The 18285-nt window shown below is 39.7% G+C and overlaps 2 protein-coding genes across 4 annotated transcripts in view; one reads left to right on the plus strand and one right to left on the minus strand.

Moving 5' to 3' along the window:
• Positions 1 to 11423, minus strand: SCRN3 (secernin 3). 2 transcript variants are annotated; one of them, XM_025168994.2, is made up of 8 exons: positions 11143 to 11423; positions 9840 to 9999; positions 8291 to 8472; positions 7519 to 7718; positions 6506 to 6718; positions 3976 to 4138; positions 2564 to 2744; positions 1 to 882 (listed from the first exon to the last, which is right to left on the minus strand). In XM_025168994.2, exons 1-8 carry the CDS (start codon positions 11421 to 11423, stop codon positions 727 to 729), a joined length of 1536 nt encoding a protein of 511 aa, XP_025024762.2. In that variant the 3' UTR covers positions 1 to 726. The 2 variants fall into 2 exon arrangements, with proteins under 2 accessions (XP_025024762.2, XP_007431979.1); XM_007431917.3 differs by lacking the exon at positions 11143 to 11423 and adding an exon at positions 10859 to 11101.
• CIRSR (corepressor of RBPJ and splicing regulator) overlaps positions 11354 to 18285 on the plus strand; it is an 18335-nt gene continuing 11403 nt past the window's right edge. Inside the window, exons 1-6 of one of the 2 annotated variants that reach the window (XM_007431916.3) lie at positions 11354 to 11493; positions 13765 to 13859; positions 14827 to 14900; positions 16663 to 16673; positions 16768 to 16823; positions 18115 to 18163. In XM_007431916.3, coding sequence (XP_007431978.1) covers positions 11422 to 11493; positions 13765 to 13859; positions 14827 to 14900; positions 16663 to 16673; positions 16768 to 16823; positions 18115 to 18163 — 357 coding nt within the window. In that variant the 5' untranslated portion in view covers positions 11354 to 11421. Of the gene's footprint in view, positions 11494 to 13764; positions 13860 to 14826; positions 14901 to 16631; positions 16674 to 16767; positions 16824 to 18114; positions 18164 to 18285 lie in introns of those variants that run through there. The other variant, XM_015888704.2, reaches the window with a different exon arrangement.

The raw sequence follows: 18285 nt of genomic DNA on the forward strand, positions 1-18285 counted from the left end.
TAACATTTTTATTCTTTTAATTCTTTGTTGAAGACTAAGTCTATACCAGTTCAAATCATATATAGACATCACTGTGTACACATTGTTGTTTTTAGGGTAAAAGCATTAGTATAACACCATATCCAAGCTAGATGTTTTTCATACTTGTGCAGTAGAACTGTATAGAAAGAAATACTTCTTGTATTCTTAAATATTTAAAGTTGCATCTGAGAAGCCATTCACAAGAAAATGGGAAATGTGCTATAATTTACAGTACTTGGTTATGTCAACTGCCATTTTAGTCTTTAAAATGTCTTCGGGTTTATTTGGTCAATATATATTAATTCCAGAATTAGTTATTTTAATTTATTTAATAACTGGTTTTATTTATTTTGCTTCCTGTCCAGCTAGATTGTTAAATGTTAAAATTGCTGAGAGTTGGGCAGCATGCACATTTAATAAATTATTATTAACTCTGCTTATTAAGTGTGTATAACACTTGGCCATATGTATATGAAATACCACACAAATACAGACTGAAAATATATGCAAAGTAAACGAAATCAGTAATTTTGCAGATGTTTTAAACTTTGTGGCTGGCTGCAAGTCACATTTAAAATTAGCAATTATATTCTACTAAGGCTATTGCCAATATTTTATTTTCCAGTTAGCTTCCACATAATAAATGCTATTTGGCCAGAAGTAGCATTGTACAATGAATAAAACTGCTTTGGAAAATAAATATTTTCACGCATATATACGTATTTCTTCTTCTACACAATTTGAAAAGAGATTAACTGCTTGATCAACATCCAGGTGCCCACTCTGGAGAATACGGTCTATCTCATCAATCTTCGTTTTCTCCAATCTTTGGATCTGGTCCATGATCAGTTCAGCCTTTTCCTATAAAACATATTCAAAAATAGAACCAAACATAATCCTTGTGCATAGCAAATGCTTGCTACAATTATATCTTCAATGAGAGCCAGTGTGGTCTAGTGGTTAAGGTGTTAGACCATGTAGAGACCCAAATTCTAGTTCACCTTCGGCCACAGAAACTCGCATGCTGACTTTTATCCAGTCGCTTGCACCCAGAACAACTTCAGAGTTGTTGCAGTGGGAAAAAAGGGAACACAGTACATTGTTTTGAGCTCCTGAATGAAAAGTGGGATATAAATTAAATGTGTTTTTAAACAAGCAGCATAATGAAACAATGATTTCATATAAGGAAAGATTTGCAACAAATGTTGAGTCTTCAAATAAATTATGAAGCCCCTTGAGTTTCTGCTCAAGACTCCAGCCAACCTAGGAAGTAGCCTCTCGGTTAACATTTTTTTAAAATTCTGTGTTGTTAAAAAGTGTAAAATGGCTCAATTTAGGGCAAGTAGCCTTGGACTTAAAATACTTTATATAATGTGTCAGAAGGAGAGGTTTTAATGTAGCGCTCTCTCCACTATTCTTTCCTTCAAATTAATACAGTAATATTGCAGTCCTATGGACTGAGACACTGCTAAGAGGGGTTTTTACTTGCAGATGCCTAATCACAGCTATGCTACAATCCTGGCATTTTCATTGTCTTCTCTAGGTAACAACTATAGAAATGGCACTTGTAACTCAGCAAAATGGAAATCTTAACAGACAGACCAGCCCTGACACAAACAGGCCTCATGATTGAAGAAAGATGTGAACTTTCTACAAACATTAATGTACAGGAAGTCCTTGAGCTATGACAGGGTTGGGATGGAATTTCCATCACTAGGCGATGCGGCCGTAAACGGCAATGTCACGCGATCGCATTGCTTAGTGACAGCAATCCCAGCAGTCCAGGACCGTGTGCGTTGTTAAATTAGGACCTCACATGACCACAACGTGGGAAAAGGTGGGAGTCTCATACAAGCAGGCCAGCGGGTGAGAGATACAGGTGGGTGGGTGATGTGGGTGGGCACTATGGAGCACGGGTGAGTGGGCACTGCCGAGTGCAGGGGCAGGTGGGTGCCATGGGCAGGACCTATGAAGTACAGTGGCAGGCAAAAAAGTGGGAGGGTGTGACTTGCGACCTCCTGCTGACTTCCCTGTTGAGGACCGGTCGTAAGTGCCACTCATTCAGTGCCATTGTAACTGAACAGTCACTGAACAAGTGGTCGTAACTCAAGGATTAACTATATTGTGGCCTTGCATTTCAGTACAGGCTTCAACTGTTCTATGACATACATCCTTATGGCTGGAATAAAATTCCCAAGATAAAGAAATTTATCAGATCCATGATCTTCCATCACTTCTATGCCTTGATAATCGTGACATTAAAAAACCCTATGTAATAGGTACTAGTGTTCTATCAAATCATACCATATTTAATGCAGGGCTGTTAAAAGTATACTTAAGAAGAGTTTTGGGGGAGTTTACTGAGAATGCACAAAACGCACTCTGATTTTTCCATAAATGCATGTTAACCTGTGACAGAAAAGTAATACGCCAGAACCATCTTTTCAAGGCATATCACCTTATACAAACACAACAAATTCAAGAAGGCCTTACCTTGAATTTTAAAATTAAATCACATTTTGCAGTTCTAAGATCAACCAACCTTTGAGGACTCCATCATGACAATTGCCTGTTCATGTTTTCGATAGAGCTCGTGCCTTCTATCTGGCTTCGTATAAAATCGTGGCTGCTTTTTAACCGGATCCTCGGGGCCAAACACCGGAGAGCTGGTGTTTAGAAGTTGGGTAATATTTTGCACAAAAATGAAAGGTTTAAAAACAGACCTACAAAATAAAGTAAAAATAAGCCAATGTGCAAATTCATTTCTATTTTCACATTCCAGTATTATGTTCCCTCAGCATAAATCCCAGGGGAGCCTAAGTTTTCATATCAGTTGTCTCAGAATCTAGGTGGAAACGTTTCTAGAACCAAGAAGATGGTTACTCAGCAGATAAGATTCCTAGTATACTTTAAAACAGGGGTCGGGAACCTGTGGCTCGCGAGCCAGATGTGGCTCTTTTGATGGCTGCATCTGGCTCGCTGCCAAATCTTTAATAAAAAAAATAACGGGGTAAGGCTTAGAACACGTCTTCTATCCGCCGAGCACAGGCCACACCCTCCTCCGCATCGCATCCGCATCCGGCATCCTTGGGACTCACCCTACCTTGCCCCACAGCATCCGCGGCCGAATGGGCCTGGAGCCACATCGTCCTCCACAGGCAGCCGCAAATCGAGGCCCCGGCTTCGGCCTAGCTCCTGTCGGCGGCCCACGCGAATGCGATCCGGGTGCACCGCTTTGCATCCTGCTTCCGCTGCCCCTGCTCTGTTGGGTGAGTCCTCATCTTGGGCTGGCCCCCCGTTTGTGGCCCCAACGAGGTACGAGACATATTTCAGGCACGGTGCCACTTTCCACCAGTGGCCGAAAATCGAGCCCCCGGCTTGGGCCTAACCTCCTTGACGGCCTGTAAGGGTCCATCCCACCAGCTACACCCGCAATTGGCTACCCTGCCTTCATTACCTCTGCCCTGCCCCACGGACCACTACCTGGGGTGGTATCCTCCTCACCTCAGTCAGCTAGCTAATTGCAGAAACCCTTTTATTGAAGAAGATGCCTAAAAGTGTTGGTCTTACATAAAATGCACACATTTACTTGTATTTAGTTTTAAACATATTGTATGGCTCTCACGGAATTACATTTTAAAATATGTGATGTTCATGGCTCTCAGACAAAAAGGTTCCCAACCCCTGCTTTAAAAGAAAACAATTAATGCTTCTACCCAAAAACCACTGAAGTTTTAAACACCTTTCCTGTTACAGAATTTGCTTAAGATGAATCAGAAATTTTATCTATCAGATTCCTTATTCCTGCACTTTTCTAAAGCTTTTACTGATCTTTATTTACACTGGAGAATGAAGTTCCTCCTTCACGGCTTGTATTTAGTACTTCCAGAAAAGGTTGAAGCCTTTTATTTAAAACAACCACTATAAGGAAAGGATACATTTTATTTGTGCTACCTGTCAGGGTCTGGAGTTCCAGTGAAGAAATGAACGCAAGGGAGATTAGGGTCTTGGGGAAGTATGGAAACCATGCTTCCCGTGGTCATGAAGGCACCTTCCATGTTAAGACCACTCTCTTTATCTCGAAGAATTGTCATCATTGTCTCAGCTGTTATATTACCTATGTAAGATAGAACATTTGTTTAATAAATATCAGTCATTTAATATATATGCAAATTTGCTAAAAAGCAGGAACATTAAACAACTTGTATATTTAGAAGAAATGACAAGAAATGGCAACACTGTAACTTCAACTTCCCTTTTCAACTTTAGATTTTTTAAAAACTGCTAAAGACTTACCTGTTTACTCTGGCAATCCTTGGAACTTTTGAGGCCTGTCTGTCTGTCTATCATCTATCTATCTAATTTTAGGTGCTAAGGTTATTTTAATTGTGATTTATTGTTGGGAGCCAGCCTAAGTACTATGAAGTGATAGGGCAAGGAATACATCTGGTATCTTTTTCTCAAATGGGAGGATATGAAGAGGACCATTCAGTCTCCACTTCTAACAGAAGAAAATTCTTGGACCACTCCTGGGGTCTTTGTTGTAGAGAACAGAAGTCAAATGGGCTTCTGGTTAGGGTTATGCAGAGGAAAAGCCAACAGAAAATCCCTCAGGAAAAAGAAGCAGATTAAAACAGGAAAATAAGAGAGCAAGGTTGAGCAAGAGTGTCCCATGAGAATGAGAGATGAGGCAGAAGGCCGCAAAGAAGAGCAGAAGAGGCTGGGAGAAAGAAGCAGCAAACAGGGTATATGCACGTGATCAAGAGTTGGTTGCAGGCTGGACATTAGATCTTGTCTTGAAATAATCGGCCAAATCTCTGGTCTCAGACTACTGTAAATCTAAGAAAATATTTTCCTTGCATAGCAACGGTCACTTTTCCAATTTAGATTTTCAGTATTTCTTCCTGTAAATTTAGAATACTCAATAACCATTTTAGAATAGCAATTGCAGTATTAAAACAAATCCTTTATATCAATTTTAGAAGATTTCCTCTTAAACAAATGAAAGTAAAATCTGTAGAGACCAGAATGCTTTACAGTAATGATTCCCTCTCAACTATGCTTTTTAAAAAAGCCTAAACTGCATTGACTGATAACTTGAACACCTGGTGTGACTTAAAAATGGTACAGTTAAGTACCTGAAAAATAGGGATTTAGAAGAAATGCACTAATAGAACTTCAAAACATCCATAACCTTAGACAGGTATTAAAAAACTGTTCAGCATTCAGAACCTACCATTCTGCAAATGAATGAGATTTGCATGATCACAGGACTATTACAGAGGGAAGCAATCCACTAGGAAGCCCAGAATAACTACTGCAATTGAGAGTGGCAGGACACAGTAAAATGAATATTGAAACAGAAGGGTGCAATTGTATTTGGGCTTGGTTTTTTTTTCAAAGCACACACGCCTTTACATGTAATTCTGATTTATATGCTGAAGCTGATAGCAGCAAGGGAGAAAATACGACCTCTTCCCTTACTCAGTTATTTTGGAAATTTTAACTAAGCTTCAAGGCAGGGGGAAGAACTATTTGAAAGCAGTATTCTCCAACCAGGATCCCTCCACGTGTGTGGTCAAGACTGCAACTCCCAGAATCCCTGGGCAGCAGGGCCACTGACCACACTGTCTAAGAATCTGGGGAAGTACAACCTTAGCACATATGGAGATCAGATTGGAAAGGGCAGCTCTAGAGAATGAGTTTCTGGCAGGATATTTTTGGGTAAACAACAGAAGTTTTGTTCTAAATAATATAAACAGTGGGATTACAAGATTGCCACAACACCTAGCGAGAGAAAGAGATGGAGCAGAAAACAGGCCTGGGGAAAGAGAGACACCATACAGGTTCAGACAAGCACTGAAAAGAAAAACTTAAACATTCTAAAGGGCTTAAGCTGACATTCAAGGGGTATCCTGTGTCCAGAAAGTATTGGTACTCCTTGCACAGACAAATGATAAGTGGATAATACATTTTATAGTGGTATAAGGTCTCCTGCAGTATTTGCTTAAGGGACTAAATGACTCAAGTTGTCCTGCACATAAAGCCTGTACCATGACAAAACCTCAGAGGAGAGGTTTAAAAATAATATTTCACTCAAACAAGCAACCACCGTAACAAGAGCCCTGAGAGACATTTTCCCACAGAAAGCAGATGTCATAGTATTCCTAATACATACATCAGAATGAAACTTAATAGGGATCCAGCTGGAGGTAAGCTATTTAAAATGAACAGTCAGTTACCGTATTCGTTAAGGATTATTCCAAAAGTTATGGAGTTTGACATTTGCATCTTAAATTACTTTGGGGGGCAGTATGCAGGTCTCTGTTCAAAGCAAAACCAAGAAAAAATATGATTAAGATATATATTTACCCTGTTCTTTCAGGTAAAAAAGCTATATTTTGAATCTCTTAAAACACTACATCCAAACCCAATGACTTTCTAACTTGCAGCTCTAAAGTCACCTATAACTTAACAAAGGTACCTGTATGTTTCTTCAGTAATTTATAGCCTTCACGGTATCTGCCACTTGTAGTTGTCATCCTGGCGGTATTGACATATGAATATGTGGCAGCAAAATCAAATACTTTTTTGCCATCCCACCAGCCTTTGCTTAGAGCATAATTCCTTAGCTCTGGGTGCTCACGGTCAATTTTAGTTGTGATTGATAGCTGGTTGGAAATATTCCGCGTTCCTTCTGTTTAAAAAGGAAAGGAAAACAAGCAATTACACTTTTAAATGTTTCTGCACAAAACTGACCTATTTAAAAATTATGAAATTGAGATGTCTAGATTTACAATAAGAAATTTCAGGAAAACGCTAAACCCCACAATATAAGTGTTGACTGCTTCTTGACCCATCCCTTTCTCATTTGCAATAATTACACCCGGCCACAATAAACACATCAAGCAAATAAACTATACTTTGCCTCCCAGCTAAAATTGTAAATATCCAACAAGTATCAATTTAGGCAGTAGAACTAACTCAATACCGTGATTAGAAAAGAGAGAAATTAAGCACATGATTGGAAGAAAGTAGCCAGATCTTGGCAGCTGAAACATCTGAGCCAGTTTTTAATATAAAACTAAGATTCTTCATTACAACTGCTAATCCCCCCAATTGACTTAAAGGTTCATGGAATCATCTGGGCCTGTCACTTCTAAAATGCTTTCCCTTTCCCACCTGTCCTCTTTTTCTTCAGTGCTGAAGAAATCTGAAAAAGGGATGTAAGTTGCTCCAGAAGCCTTTCAGGCTTAAATGAGGAATATAGGTGCTTTTTATTTTTAAAGGCTCTGCTGGTAGAGAAGAGATTATCCACAGAATGTAACTGTCCGAGCAGAAACAGGCTTGCTTTCTATAAAAACCATGATAGCATCAGTGACATCACTTTTATCAGCGTAGCTCTGCGGAAGCCACAGAAGATAGATATTTCTGCCTATATACATATTTATTGTCTACTGAGAAGTACTGAAATTGAATAAAGGTTATTATTCATACGTTCTATTTTCTCTGCAGCCCAGTACTTTCCAGAAGTTTCCAGAATCCAAGCTTCTTTTCTGTCTGCTATCAAAAAGCTGTTATGATATGTAAATGCCATTTGACTCTCCATACAGTTTCCACCTTGATTATACTTGTCCACCAATTCAACAATAATACTGATAGCTTTTTCTGCAGTATCCGCTCTTTCCAGTCCAAGCCTAAAATCAAATCAAAGTATTTAGCTTTTTGTAACATTCTTCACCTTCAACTTTAAAAGACAGAATTTGAACATGCACATTTATTTCTTACATCTAGGCTCATGCTCAGAACCCTAACACAAAGTTTTTGGGATGAAAACAATCACACGCCTCTACACAGCATCCTAGCAACTACAGAATTGTCATTACGCAATGACACATGTGCCATTTGTCTGTGTGCGCGCGCAAAACTTCCCTACAGACATCCTTGAGCTAAGTGAGTTGTCCACAGGAAAACTAGATTCTATGAACTAGTAGCTTGTAGCTTTCATGGTTCCTGGGCAAGGCCAAAGTAATTCCTCCAAATCCTACATTTTAGTTTTCTGTTTTAGCAGCACCATTCTTCATTAAGCCCTTATTTACCCATAAACCTATACCCTCAAGATCAAATACCAGAGTTGTTTATTTTCCATCTCACATAGTATATTCCAAAGGCAGCTGTTTGACAAAACACCACAAGTACAGAACAACCAATTAGTTCTCACTTAGTTTCACATGGGAACTAATGTGAATCCAGCAGACTTAATGCCAACCTGACAAGGTCCATGCCAAGGAGCGCTTCATCACTGCAGACCTCTTCTTTTCCCCATACTGCTTCATTCCCAATGCAAACTCCACATTCATTGGCTCCCATTTCAGCACCCCATAGCCAGGATGGACGACTCAGGACAACTGCATATGTTTCTGGTACTTGTTCGATTTCTATGTAAGTACACTGCAATAATGGTAATTTCAAAAATATTCTAAGAATTACTTCTTAAATCACATACAACAGATTCAGTACAATGGGAATTCCCAGAGCTCTGGGACCTTCAAACAACTTCTCACCAGGGTTATGAGTTTCTTTTGAACAAAATGAGGTCCTGGAATTTAGAGGTTCCAATGGAAGACAAGAGCAAAAATCTGAGTGCCCCTCACAAATGTGTTTGTATTGTCTAAGTGTAGACCATGGGCTTAAATCCTGCCCTTAAGATAATTTTTCTTATGAAAATTGTATCTAAATTCAGCAGAGCTATCCTCATCCAAGATTTTACCTTTAAATTCAGGATAAAGGCCTACAGACTAGAATTAGAAATGAATTCCAAGAACCTGATGAAGTGTTTCTTGAAGATAATAAACTGGGATAAGCAACAACCCAAAGTGGAAGGAAGGAGGCCTATGCCCTAAAATATGCCACATTACTATATTCTAAGCTAGAAGATACATTTATTTTGTTGGAATGGCCCCTAAACAATTTTGCCCTGAGTTGTCTGTCACCGTACTAAGGTAAGAACGGGAAAAAAATCACTGAAAACTGGGCATTCTGACCATATACCCCAAGCCAAATATTAATATTGATGAAAAAGATTCAATAATATATTTGCTTGCAAAAGTTCCCAAAATATCATAGGACTAGGAAAGACTGATACCTGAAATTATGAAGAACTACTGCCATTTAGTGCAAATAACAGTAACTAGATTCATACACATTGTGCCAACCCATAGTTTGTTTAATCATGGTTTGGATTACAACTGGCTTGGTTTACATAATGCATTAAATAATAAACCACAGTTTATAAGTTGCAATGGCTGAGTTTGCACAATACACAAAACCCAAAATCAAGCAAACCACACAATGATTAATTGCAACCTTGAACCAAAACTTAACAGCTAACTAAGTTGGATTCTCCAATGATCTGACTTGGAATAAGACAGATTTTGATGGTTCTAAGAAAGACACTGTTCAGTCTCTCTCTGCCACTCATGAGCAGCTTCCATTCTTGGTTCCTAATTCCAATCCAGTATAGGTGTCTACTACAAATAATGATGCAAAAATGATGAAATGCACATCATGACATCATGACATAAATCCCAGACCATGGCTGCAAGTACACAAGTCACATTAATGATGAAATATGCATCAAAAAATTGCAGTGCACATTTCATCATTACCACCCCTTGTAGATACCTATGCAGGCAAGCTGTATAACTGCACAAGCATGTGATTTTGGAAACAAATATGTTTCATTATTTTACCTTCTAAGGTTCTCAGATAAAACTTCCCAATAGGTTTTATGATCTATCTAGGAATGTTACTCTTACCTCAACTTTTTGTCCTGGATCATGAGTAGCAGTAGGAAAAAACACAATCTCCTGGACTTCATCAGAAGGCCTATCAGAATTTTTTCCAAAGATGATTTGGCTACCTAGTGTAGCTGGAGGCAGAGCCACAAAAGTATCACAGGAAAAGGGTTCAGCCATCCTGAAAAACAAAATCAAGTAACAAACAGCCATATATCTCTGAATGCTCCATAACTGATAAACTGCTATCCTAATTTTCCTGGAGATAGTAATATATTTTATGAAAGATATAGTGGGGTTCATTGCTCAAGGGTCATCCACACCTGACAAATTCCCTCCCATATATATGGACTAGAATAAATTGTTGAGCGGGGCTTTGTGTGTCTAGACCAGTGTTTCTCAACCTTGACAACTTTAAGATGTGTGGCTGGGGAATTCTGGGAGCTGACGTCCACATGTCTTAAAAGTTGCTAAAGTTGAAAAACACTGGTGTAGAGACCAGGGGAATTTTGGATCTTACAGAGACCATCCACCACTCCAACCACTTTTCCCACTCTTTGTTAATGACAACGTTAGTGCTATAGAAATTTCTACAAAAAGGGCTAGGAGAAAAGATCACCCAGGGCTCAATTTCATCTTAAAGGTCTCTCTCCCCACTTGGACTGCAGTGCAACTGAAAGATGCAAAATAGGCAGCCCGAATCCAGATGCTTTTTGAGGTCAGATGCCACAAATGGTGAGTGTGGAATAGGCAGCAGGAGGAGGAGCATATCAAGTGAGAATGGCACGTGCACATAAGAAACAGGAAGGGGGAAGAAGGGAAACGCTGCCAGGCGAAACCAAGTGGCGGCCGGAAAGAGAGAACGGGCAACTCCATCCACGGCTTTCAGAAGCCCCGCTCTCCGCCAGTAGTTCCATACAAGTTAGTCCCAAAGCCCGCAAGGAGGTAGCTTTTCCCACCTTAGATGCTTCTCAGGCTGGTGGAAGACTAATGGGGGGAAGAGTTATGGAAGAAAGGAAGAAAAGAGCCCCGCCGCTTACCCACTAGCTTCTAGGCTGCTTGTACGAAGAAAAAGGCATAAACAACTAACAGGGTTAAGGTGCCACAACGCCACCGTTCATGCTACCCGGGCTTCCGTTCTCTCTTAACCTGAAGCCATTCTGGCTCGCCGAGCCCCGTTCATGGCGTTACGTGCGCGAACCAGGCCCCGGCGGCTCGCTCAACAAGGCTCAGCAACCCAGAACTTCGCCCAGAGCCGCCGCGCCGCCAAGCCCTACGTCAACTCCGCGCTGGACCGCAACTCGGTCTGGCGTCACCGCCTTGCCTTGCGCGTAACAGGCGCCGCGCTGCTGCTTTTCCGCCCTCCCAGTCGGCGCTCGGGTCCTGGGACCGAGCCGCCCGCAGCAAGGTAGCTCCCCGTCCTTCTCCAGCCCCAGGAAACGCCGCCGCCGCCGCCGCTTTTTGCCCCGGAAGTCCCGGGTCAAAGCCGCAGCTGGCCCGGGCGAAGTAAACAGAAGCGGCGCGCAGGAAAGCAGGCGGGCGCCGTTCGCCTCCCGCGCCGTAGCGAGAAAAAGGCCGCCGCCGCCGCCGCCACCTCGCCGTCATGGGGAAGTCGTTCGCTAACTTCATGTGCAAGAAGGACTTCCACCCCGCCTCCAAGTCCAATATTAAAAAGGTGAGCGGCCGTCGGTCGGGGCCCTTTCCCGGAGGAGAGACAGAGAGGGAGAAGCGTCTCTCCCCTCCCGTCGACGTGGAGGCCTAAATCGGAGATGTTTGTGTATTGATTAGTTTAAAGGAGCTTTTCAGAAGTTCTCCCTGTCTGGTCTTCTTTCCTCCCCGAAAAAAAGAGAGGCCCTTCATCTGAAGATGCATCCTGGGCGCAAAAAAATTCCCTCCTGTCCTCCGAACTAAACATATCCAGCATATTGCCAGTTTACCCCCCCCCCCCCCGTCTTCCGCCTCTGCCTCCCTCAGTTTGAGGATAATCGCCCTGGCTAGGGGGATACCCGCTGTCTGCATTATAAAGATGAGTCCCCTTTTTCTCATTTCTTAAGTTTACTCATCTTAACAAAGAGGGGGACAGGGTGCCCCTTTTGTACTGTAATGTGTTGTTTTGCAGCCCAATCTTACGCACCTCTTTTCCACAGTGAGTCCTACTGAATTTAAAGCAAGGGCCTGCTCCTCGGCTCTAGATTTGCAGCAATAGCTGGGCTGAGTGTTGTTTTATATGCTTAAGAACAAAGATGGGGCAGAAATAAATAAAGTGGGATGGAGAGTTGGCAATGGGAGGATTGAGGAGGAGGAGAAACTATTAAATGGATTCCCAGACATTCAAAATCCATTAAAGCAAGATCAGGAACCCATGCACTGGCAAGGACTGGGAGAATTGAAGTCAAAATCACCTGGAGTATATCAGGTTGTCTATGCCTGGCATAAAGTGTAGAGAATATACATTTGCATGGGTATTTAAAGATTGGGAATAGCTGTCCTGAGATCTTCCAAATTTGGTTGAGAAGGGTTTGAAGGTATATTGTGTGCTATTCACAAGGATATCTACAACATATAATTTGTATTGATGCTTAGACTGTGTTCTCACTATATATGGTTTACTTGATCCAGTTTTCTGGGTATAGATGACAGTTTGTGTGTAGTGTTAAGGCATCAGGCTAGAAACTGGGAGCCCCCGAGTTCTGCCTTAGGCACGAAGCCAGGTGGCTGGCCTTGGGCCAGTCACTCAGCCCTAGGAAGTAGGCAGTGGCGAAACACTTCCAAAAACATGGCCAGGAAAACTGCAAGGACTAGTCCAGGTAGTCACCAGGAGTCAAAAACTGATTTGAAGGCGCACACACACACATACACAAAAAAAGATGACACATTATACCACAAACTAAGTATACTGGCCAGGTTTGTCATTCAGTGCGTTGTGTGAATGCAGCTTTTTAGGCAACAATCCTTATCTGGAAATTCAGTCTCACTGAACTCAGTGGAGTTGTGTTTTTCTTTTCTTAAATAAGCAACCAGCAGATTTTGATATTGCATGGAACTTCCAAAGTCAAAATTCCCAGTGGAGAATTGCCCATCATCCAAAACAGCAAAAGGTGTTAGACTACTCCCAGTGATCTTTCTGATCACAGAGGTTTCTCATGTTGGTTTACTTGCATTGTGAAAACAGTACTTTGCATCTAGCCCCGAAGAGATGTTGCCTCTTGACTTTATGAGCTTATGGTGAAGAATCTGTGAAAAGATTTTTTGAAATTCTCAGAATGTTCATAATTATTTACATTGTTAATTTTATTACTAATATAAAATGTCATTTTATAGAGACTGCTAATATCAAGGCTGCTTCTACAGTGCTTAATTATTTTAATCTGGCTCATTCTTTCCATTGATTTCTTTAGTAGAATCTGCAGAATCCCATCTTCCTGGTTTTTTAAGCATGTTGCATTGCTTATTTAATCAGTTACTAGTTCAATTCAGTTCAATGCAGTTCAGGTGTCTTCTTCCAGGAGGTTGATGACCAAGTCAGGTTGGTTCAGCTACTTTTAGGGGTGTTTTTTTACCCACTCCCAAGCAAAGGAGTGCCATAGAGACTCATCTGCACAGGTTGCCATTGCGTACATGTTTTGCTTCTTCTGCCAATCTTTCCAGAGGTCTCTTAGCATCCATAACAGCCAAACAATTAGAGAAGGTCCCATGGAGCATAGTGGAGATGTGAGCTTGACTTGATCTTCTGTTTCTAGTAAGAAGCCTAGCTTCCATAGTAAATATTTCTGTTAAAAGGTCCATATCTTCTTACTTGAGTCTCCCAAGAATGCCTGGATGATTTTTTTTAGTAATAATTAAAGTTACAGAATTTCAGAGCATTGTGCATTTAATATGGAATTCCAAAAAGTGAAAGGAGGAATTTAAGCAAGAATGGTATTTAAATCACATTTGTTCCAACTAGGTATGGATGGCAGAACAGAAAATATCTTATGACAAGAAGAAACAAGAAGAATTAATGCAGCAATATCTTAAAGAGCAAGAATCTTATGATAACAGGTGAGATGTGGCTCTTTATTTTACACTTGGGTGATAAAAATTTATAATTAAAGTATGACCCCCTAAATTTGTGGCTCCATTAGTTATCTTTATTATACATGTTTGTTTTATACTGTTTTATTACATGATTGAAATATTTTATTTGCTGTAAACATCTCTGAGAAAGGTGTTATTTAACCAGTTTATACGACTGTCCATCTCAAAAATGGAACTCTGGGTGACTAAAAGTAAATTATAACCCAAAAACAACCACCAAAATAGTTAAAAAGAATTATAACAAACAATCAGATATAATGTACCCAAGGTCCAAAAAATCCATTCCATCTTGTAAATCAATAGCAGGCAGACAAACCAACTGGGCTCATCTGACATCCCAGCCCCAGTGCTTGAGGGAAAAGCCAGGTCTTTAAAGCTTTATGGAAGGCCGACAGGGTGAGGGCCATCCAGATCTCATGGAGATGCTATTCCATAGGGCAGATACCGCAGCAGAGAAAATACATCTCCTGGATCTATGAAGCAATGCTATGAAGCAATACCTACTTTCTTTGCAAATCTTTCTTTGCCTCACTTCCCAGGGATTTAGTCTCAGATCACATATGTTGCTCAGTCTTTCAAAGATCAGAGAATATCAGTATTTTAGGAATTGCATTCAGAATGTGAATTCTTTTTTGACAAGTGTTCTCAGGCCCACTGTTGCTTTAGAAATGTGCATGACAAGCTAAAATATTTGGAATATAAGGTCAAGTCTAGGAATACATTTGAGGCTGAAGTTCCAGTGTTTAAAAAGGAACTATTGCTTAATCCAAAATTATTATGTACCCCAGGTATTTAAAGCTTCTACTAGAAAAAAATTGAGCTATATCTTATTGTGGAATCATTATACGCTACCTTTATTGTAAAATATGTTTTGAATCAATATATATTTCTTGTGATATATTGTCATTTGATTTATTATATGTTTATAAAGATTGCTTATGGGAGATGAACGTGTCAAGAATGGTCTAAATTTTATGTATGAAGCGCCACCTGGAGCAAAGAAAGGTAATTTTAGTTGTTAAGTAACTAACATGATATTTACCAGCAATTGTATGGTGACTATAATATTCAAAGTGTTTTTGATCATTTTGCTTTAATTGCAACAAACTTTCCTCACACCTGTGTTCATCATTAGCCCTTCCTTCCTTCCTTCCTTCCTTCCTTCCTTCCTTCCTTCCTTCCTTCCTTCCTTCCTTCCTTCCTTCCTTCCTTCCTTCCTTCCTTCCTCCCTCCCTCCCTTCCTTCCTTCCTTCCTTCCTTCCTTCCTTCCTTCCTTCCTTCCTTTTGTAACTGAAAAGTGCTAGAGAATTATAGTTAGCACTTAGAGGAATAAATGCTTTCCTTGCAGAAAATTTCAGTTCTGGGTATATCCAGATAAGGGTCAGAAAGACCACTCTCTGAAACACAGGAGAGCTGTTGTAGTTTGGGTAAGACCAAACGTCCTCTGCCTGTAAAGGGCTGACTCCATCTGATGTAAGTCAGAGATATTGGGCTTCAACTTCCATTCTGGCTAGGGCTTATGGGAGTTGAAATCTAACACGTTAGGGTGGTACCAGTTTGAAGAATCTGGCATAGAAATATTCAGCTAAGTTGATCAATGGCTTGACTTAGTACTAAACAACTTCTTTATAATAGGTGACATCGTAGAGTTTAAGGGTTACAAACTACAGCCTACAGTATTGGTAAAAGGAAAAGTTTGCAGTGATGCCCACAAAGTTGTTGATTACAGAAGTAGGATCTTGTATTGTAGTGGACATGATTTCATAACCTATTTTGTTAATTTCTTTTAAACTGAACCAAAATATTGGGATTCTCAGGGCATCTTATTACTCCTAGTATTGAAAGCAAATTTATGAACTGACAGTTGTTCCTCTATTAACTGTGCAGCTCTTACTCACTTTTACACCCTGCTAACGCCCCATGTGTAACTATGTCCTTCCATAGTAGAGTGACTTCTGGCCACAGGATGACACTATTACTGGCCTTTTTCAAATTAGGAACAGTCTGCCACAAAATACAGTGATAGTTCCCTCTGCAATTTGTCATGGTAGCACACATGGTAGCATACATTTTGTATTCAAATGAGGCATTCATTTGCTAGGAATGGTTAACAGCCCACTGACAAGCGCTGCTGGGAAAGAGGCAGTGGGCATACATGGGACCCAAATAGGACATACTATCCATCTTATTATTAAGCATGACATGCAGATGCACTCAAAGACTTTAATCAGAGTATGAGCCTCTAAGAAAGACTCCTTACATTTAGATGGGAAGTTTTTAATCTCCCTTATGGCAACAAAAATTCTACAGCTGCTGTATAGGAAGTTGGAAAGGATGCTGTATTCTTGTCAAGTCATTTTAGGCAAAGGTAAAATGCTTCTTCTGATTCAAGCTTGAACCTTTGCAAATTGGCCATGCAATAGTAGATTAAATATTTTTGTTCTTATATTTTTGGTTCATTAAAAAATCCTGAAATAGATATCAAATTACTGAAGAGTAAGTCTACATGTGGTGAGATTCCGGCATAAGGCTATATAGAATTGCAGCCTTTATTATGAATCTAGAAATCACACCTTCAGTTTTGCATAATTAAAAAGAAAATACTGAGATTTAGTAGATGAACTTTATGAAATAAGATTTTTTTCAGAGGTCTGTGTTGTTGTGATCTGTGATCTGAATGTTGTTGATATCCGTCGCCTACAGTATGTCTCATCTAATGGTCTGTCTTATCCTATTCCCTGCCATTCCATCATGATCATCAAACAAGAAACCAAAGAGGTAATTTTGATGTTTAATTTCTTATATTTTCTCACATTTCAAATTCTCAATTTGAATATATATTACAGCTTGAGTCTATATGTTTTGTTATTAGCAGGAGGGAGAAACGGAATACAAATTTGAATGGCAGAAGGTAGCTCCACGTGAAAAGTAAGAATGATTAATTTATAACTTGACTAATGTATTTTGAGAGTTTGTTTTCATGTATGTGTTCCTTCAGCAAGAAGATTGTTAACTCAAGCTATATATTTTTTTAAAAACCAAGAGAGGAACTACCTTTTCAATACATAATATCTTGTATATTTTTTTCTACAGATTAGCTGAATACATGAGTTGCCATATCAGATCTTAGAATAAAACATTGATAAATGGAAGGAAGGCAAATGAGCAAAGAATATTATTGACCAAACTTTATAAAGTACACATTCTGTGTTTAGATATTAGTTTCACATAATGTCTAGCATTTTACTTAAGGACTTCATCTTATGTGGTGAGAATTTCTCTTGCTCTCTCATCTCTGCCTGGAGTTCCCAAGTCTGCCCTAGAAGATATCTCAGCTTTCTGAAGCAGATTCAGTGGATGTGGAGATGAAGCATAGCAAGAGAGCCAGAGCTATTTGCAAGTGGTTCATTCCACCAGCAGACACATAATAAATAGATTCAAAAAGTATGAACAAAGTTCCATCTTTATAAAACTTTCCCTCTTCTGACACAGCCCAGGATGTAGAGATCAATGAAATCCAAGGAAGCCCTCTTGCTAATGCCTTTCTTGTGTATATATTTATTTAAAATGTCAGCCTACTATTTTTCTATTTAAAAGGTAAAGAGTGCAGCACCCAAAACTGAACAGTATTCAAATCATATACAACTTAAATTTACATTAAAACTGAAACAGTTTAACCACAAAGAGCAGAGGCAAGAGGCACATAGAGTAGAACAATAAAAACTAAGAAGCGATGGTGTTCTACTAGACCAACATGAATAATAAGTAGAGCCCGAAAGCTGAGAGAAATAGTGAAAGCAGCACTATTTTAGATCATTAAACATCCACGAGCACCATAGCCTTGACATGGTGAATGTGACAGTCTGAATAAAAAGGGTGAGAACGTATCCTCCTATACTAGCAAAGGTTTGTTCTTGCCTTCTGAGTAAAGATTGCTTCCTCAGGGAGCAGCAATCTGGGGATCTTATTTAGAAAGTGTGTTAAACGATCCATAAATTGAGTTTTCCCATTATATTTAGCCTTTCTTGATGTCAGGAAGAGCCAAATCTGTATCTCCATACTTTTTGCATAAATGTGGATAAATTAGAATTTGGAAGCATCCTGAAACTTAAACAATTGAAGCCTTATGTTTTTTCTTGCTTGAATCCCCAGTAGCTAGTAATTATAATGCTTTTTAGTGCAGAAATAATATATGTATGCATCTTTTTGTATTTAACAGGTATGCTAAGGATGACATGAACATTAGAGACCAGCCATTTGGCATCCAGGCAAGTTTTATGCATTGCCTTCCTTCTATTTTAGATGAATGTCGTGCATTTAGTAGTGTACAAAATATTACATTAGCCTTGTATTATGAAATCTTTACTTTGGATATAGTGGGATAAAACAT

This window comes from Python bivittatus, unplaced genomic scaffold, assembly GCF_059951505.1.
Source record: "Python bivittatus isolate LINGU-HERP-01145 unplaced genomic scaffold, Pbiv_v1 ctg000200_np1212, whole genome shotgun sequence".
Classification (NCBI taxonomy): Eukaryota; Metazoa; Chordata; class Lepidosauria; order Squamata; family Pythonidae; genus Python; species Python bivittatus.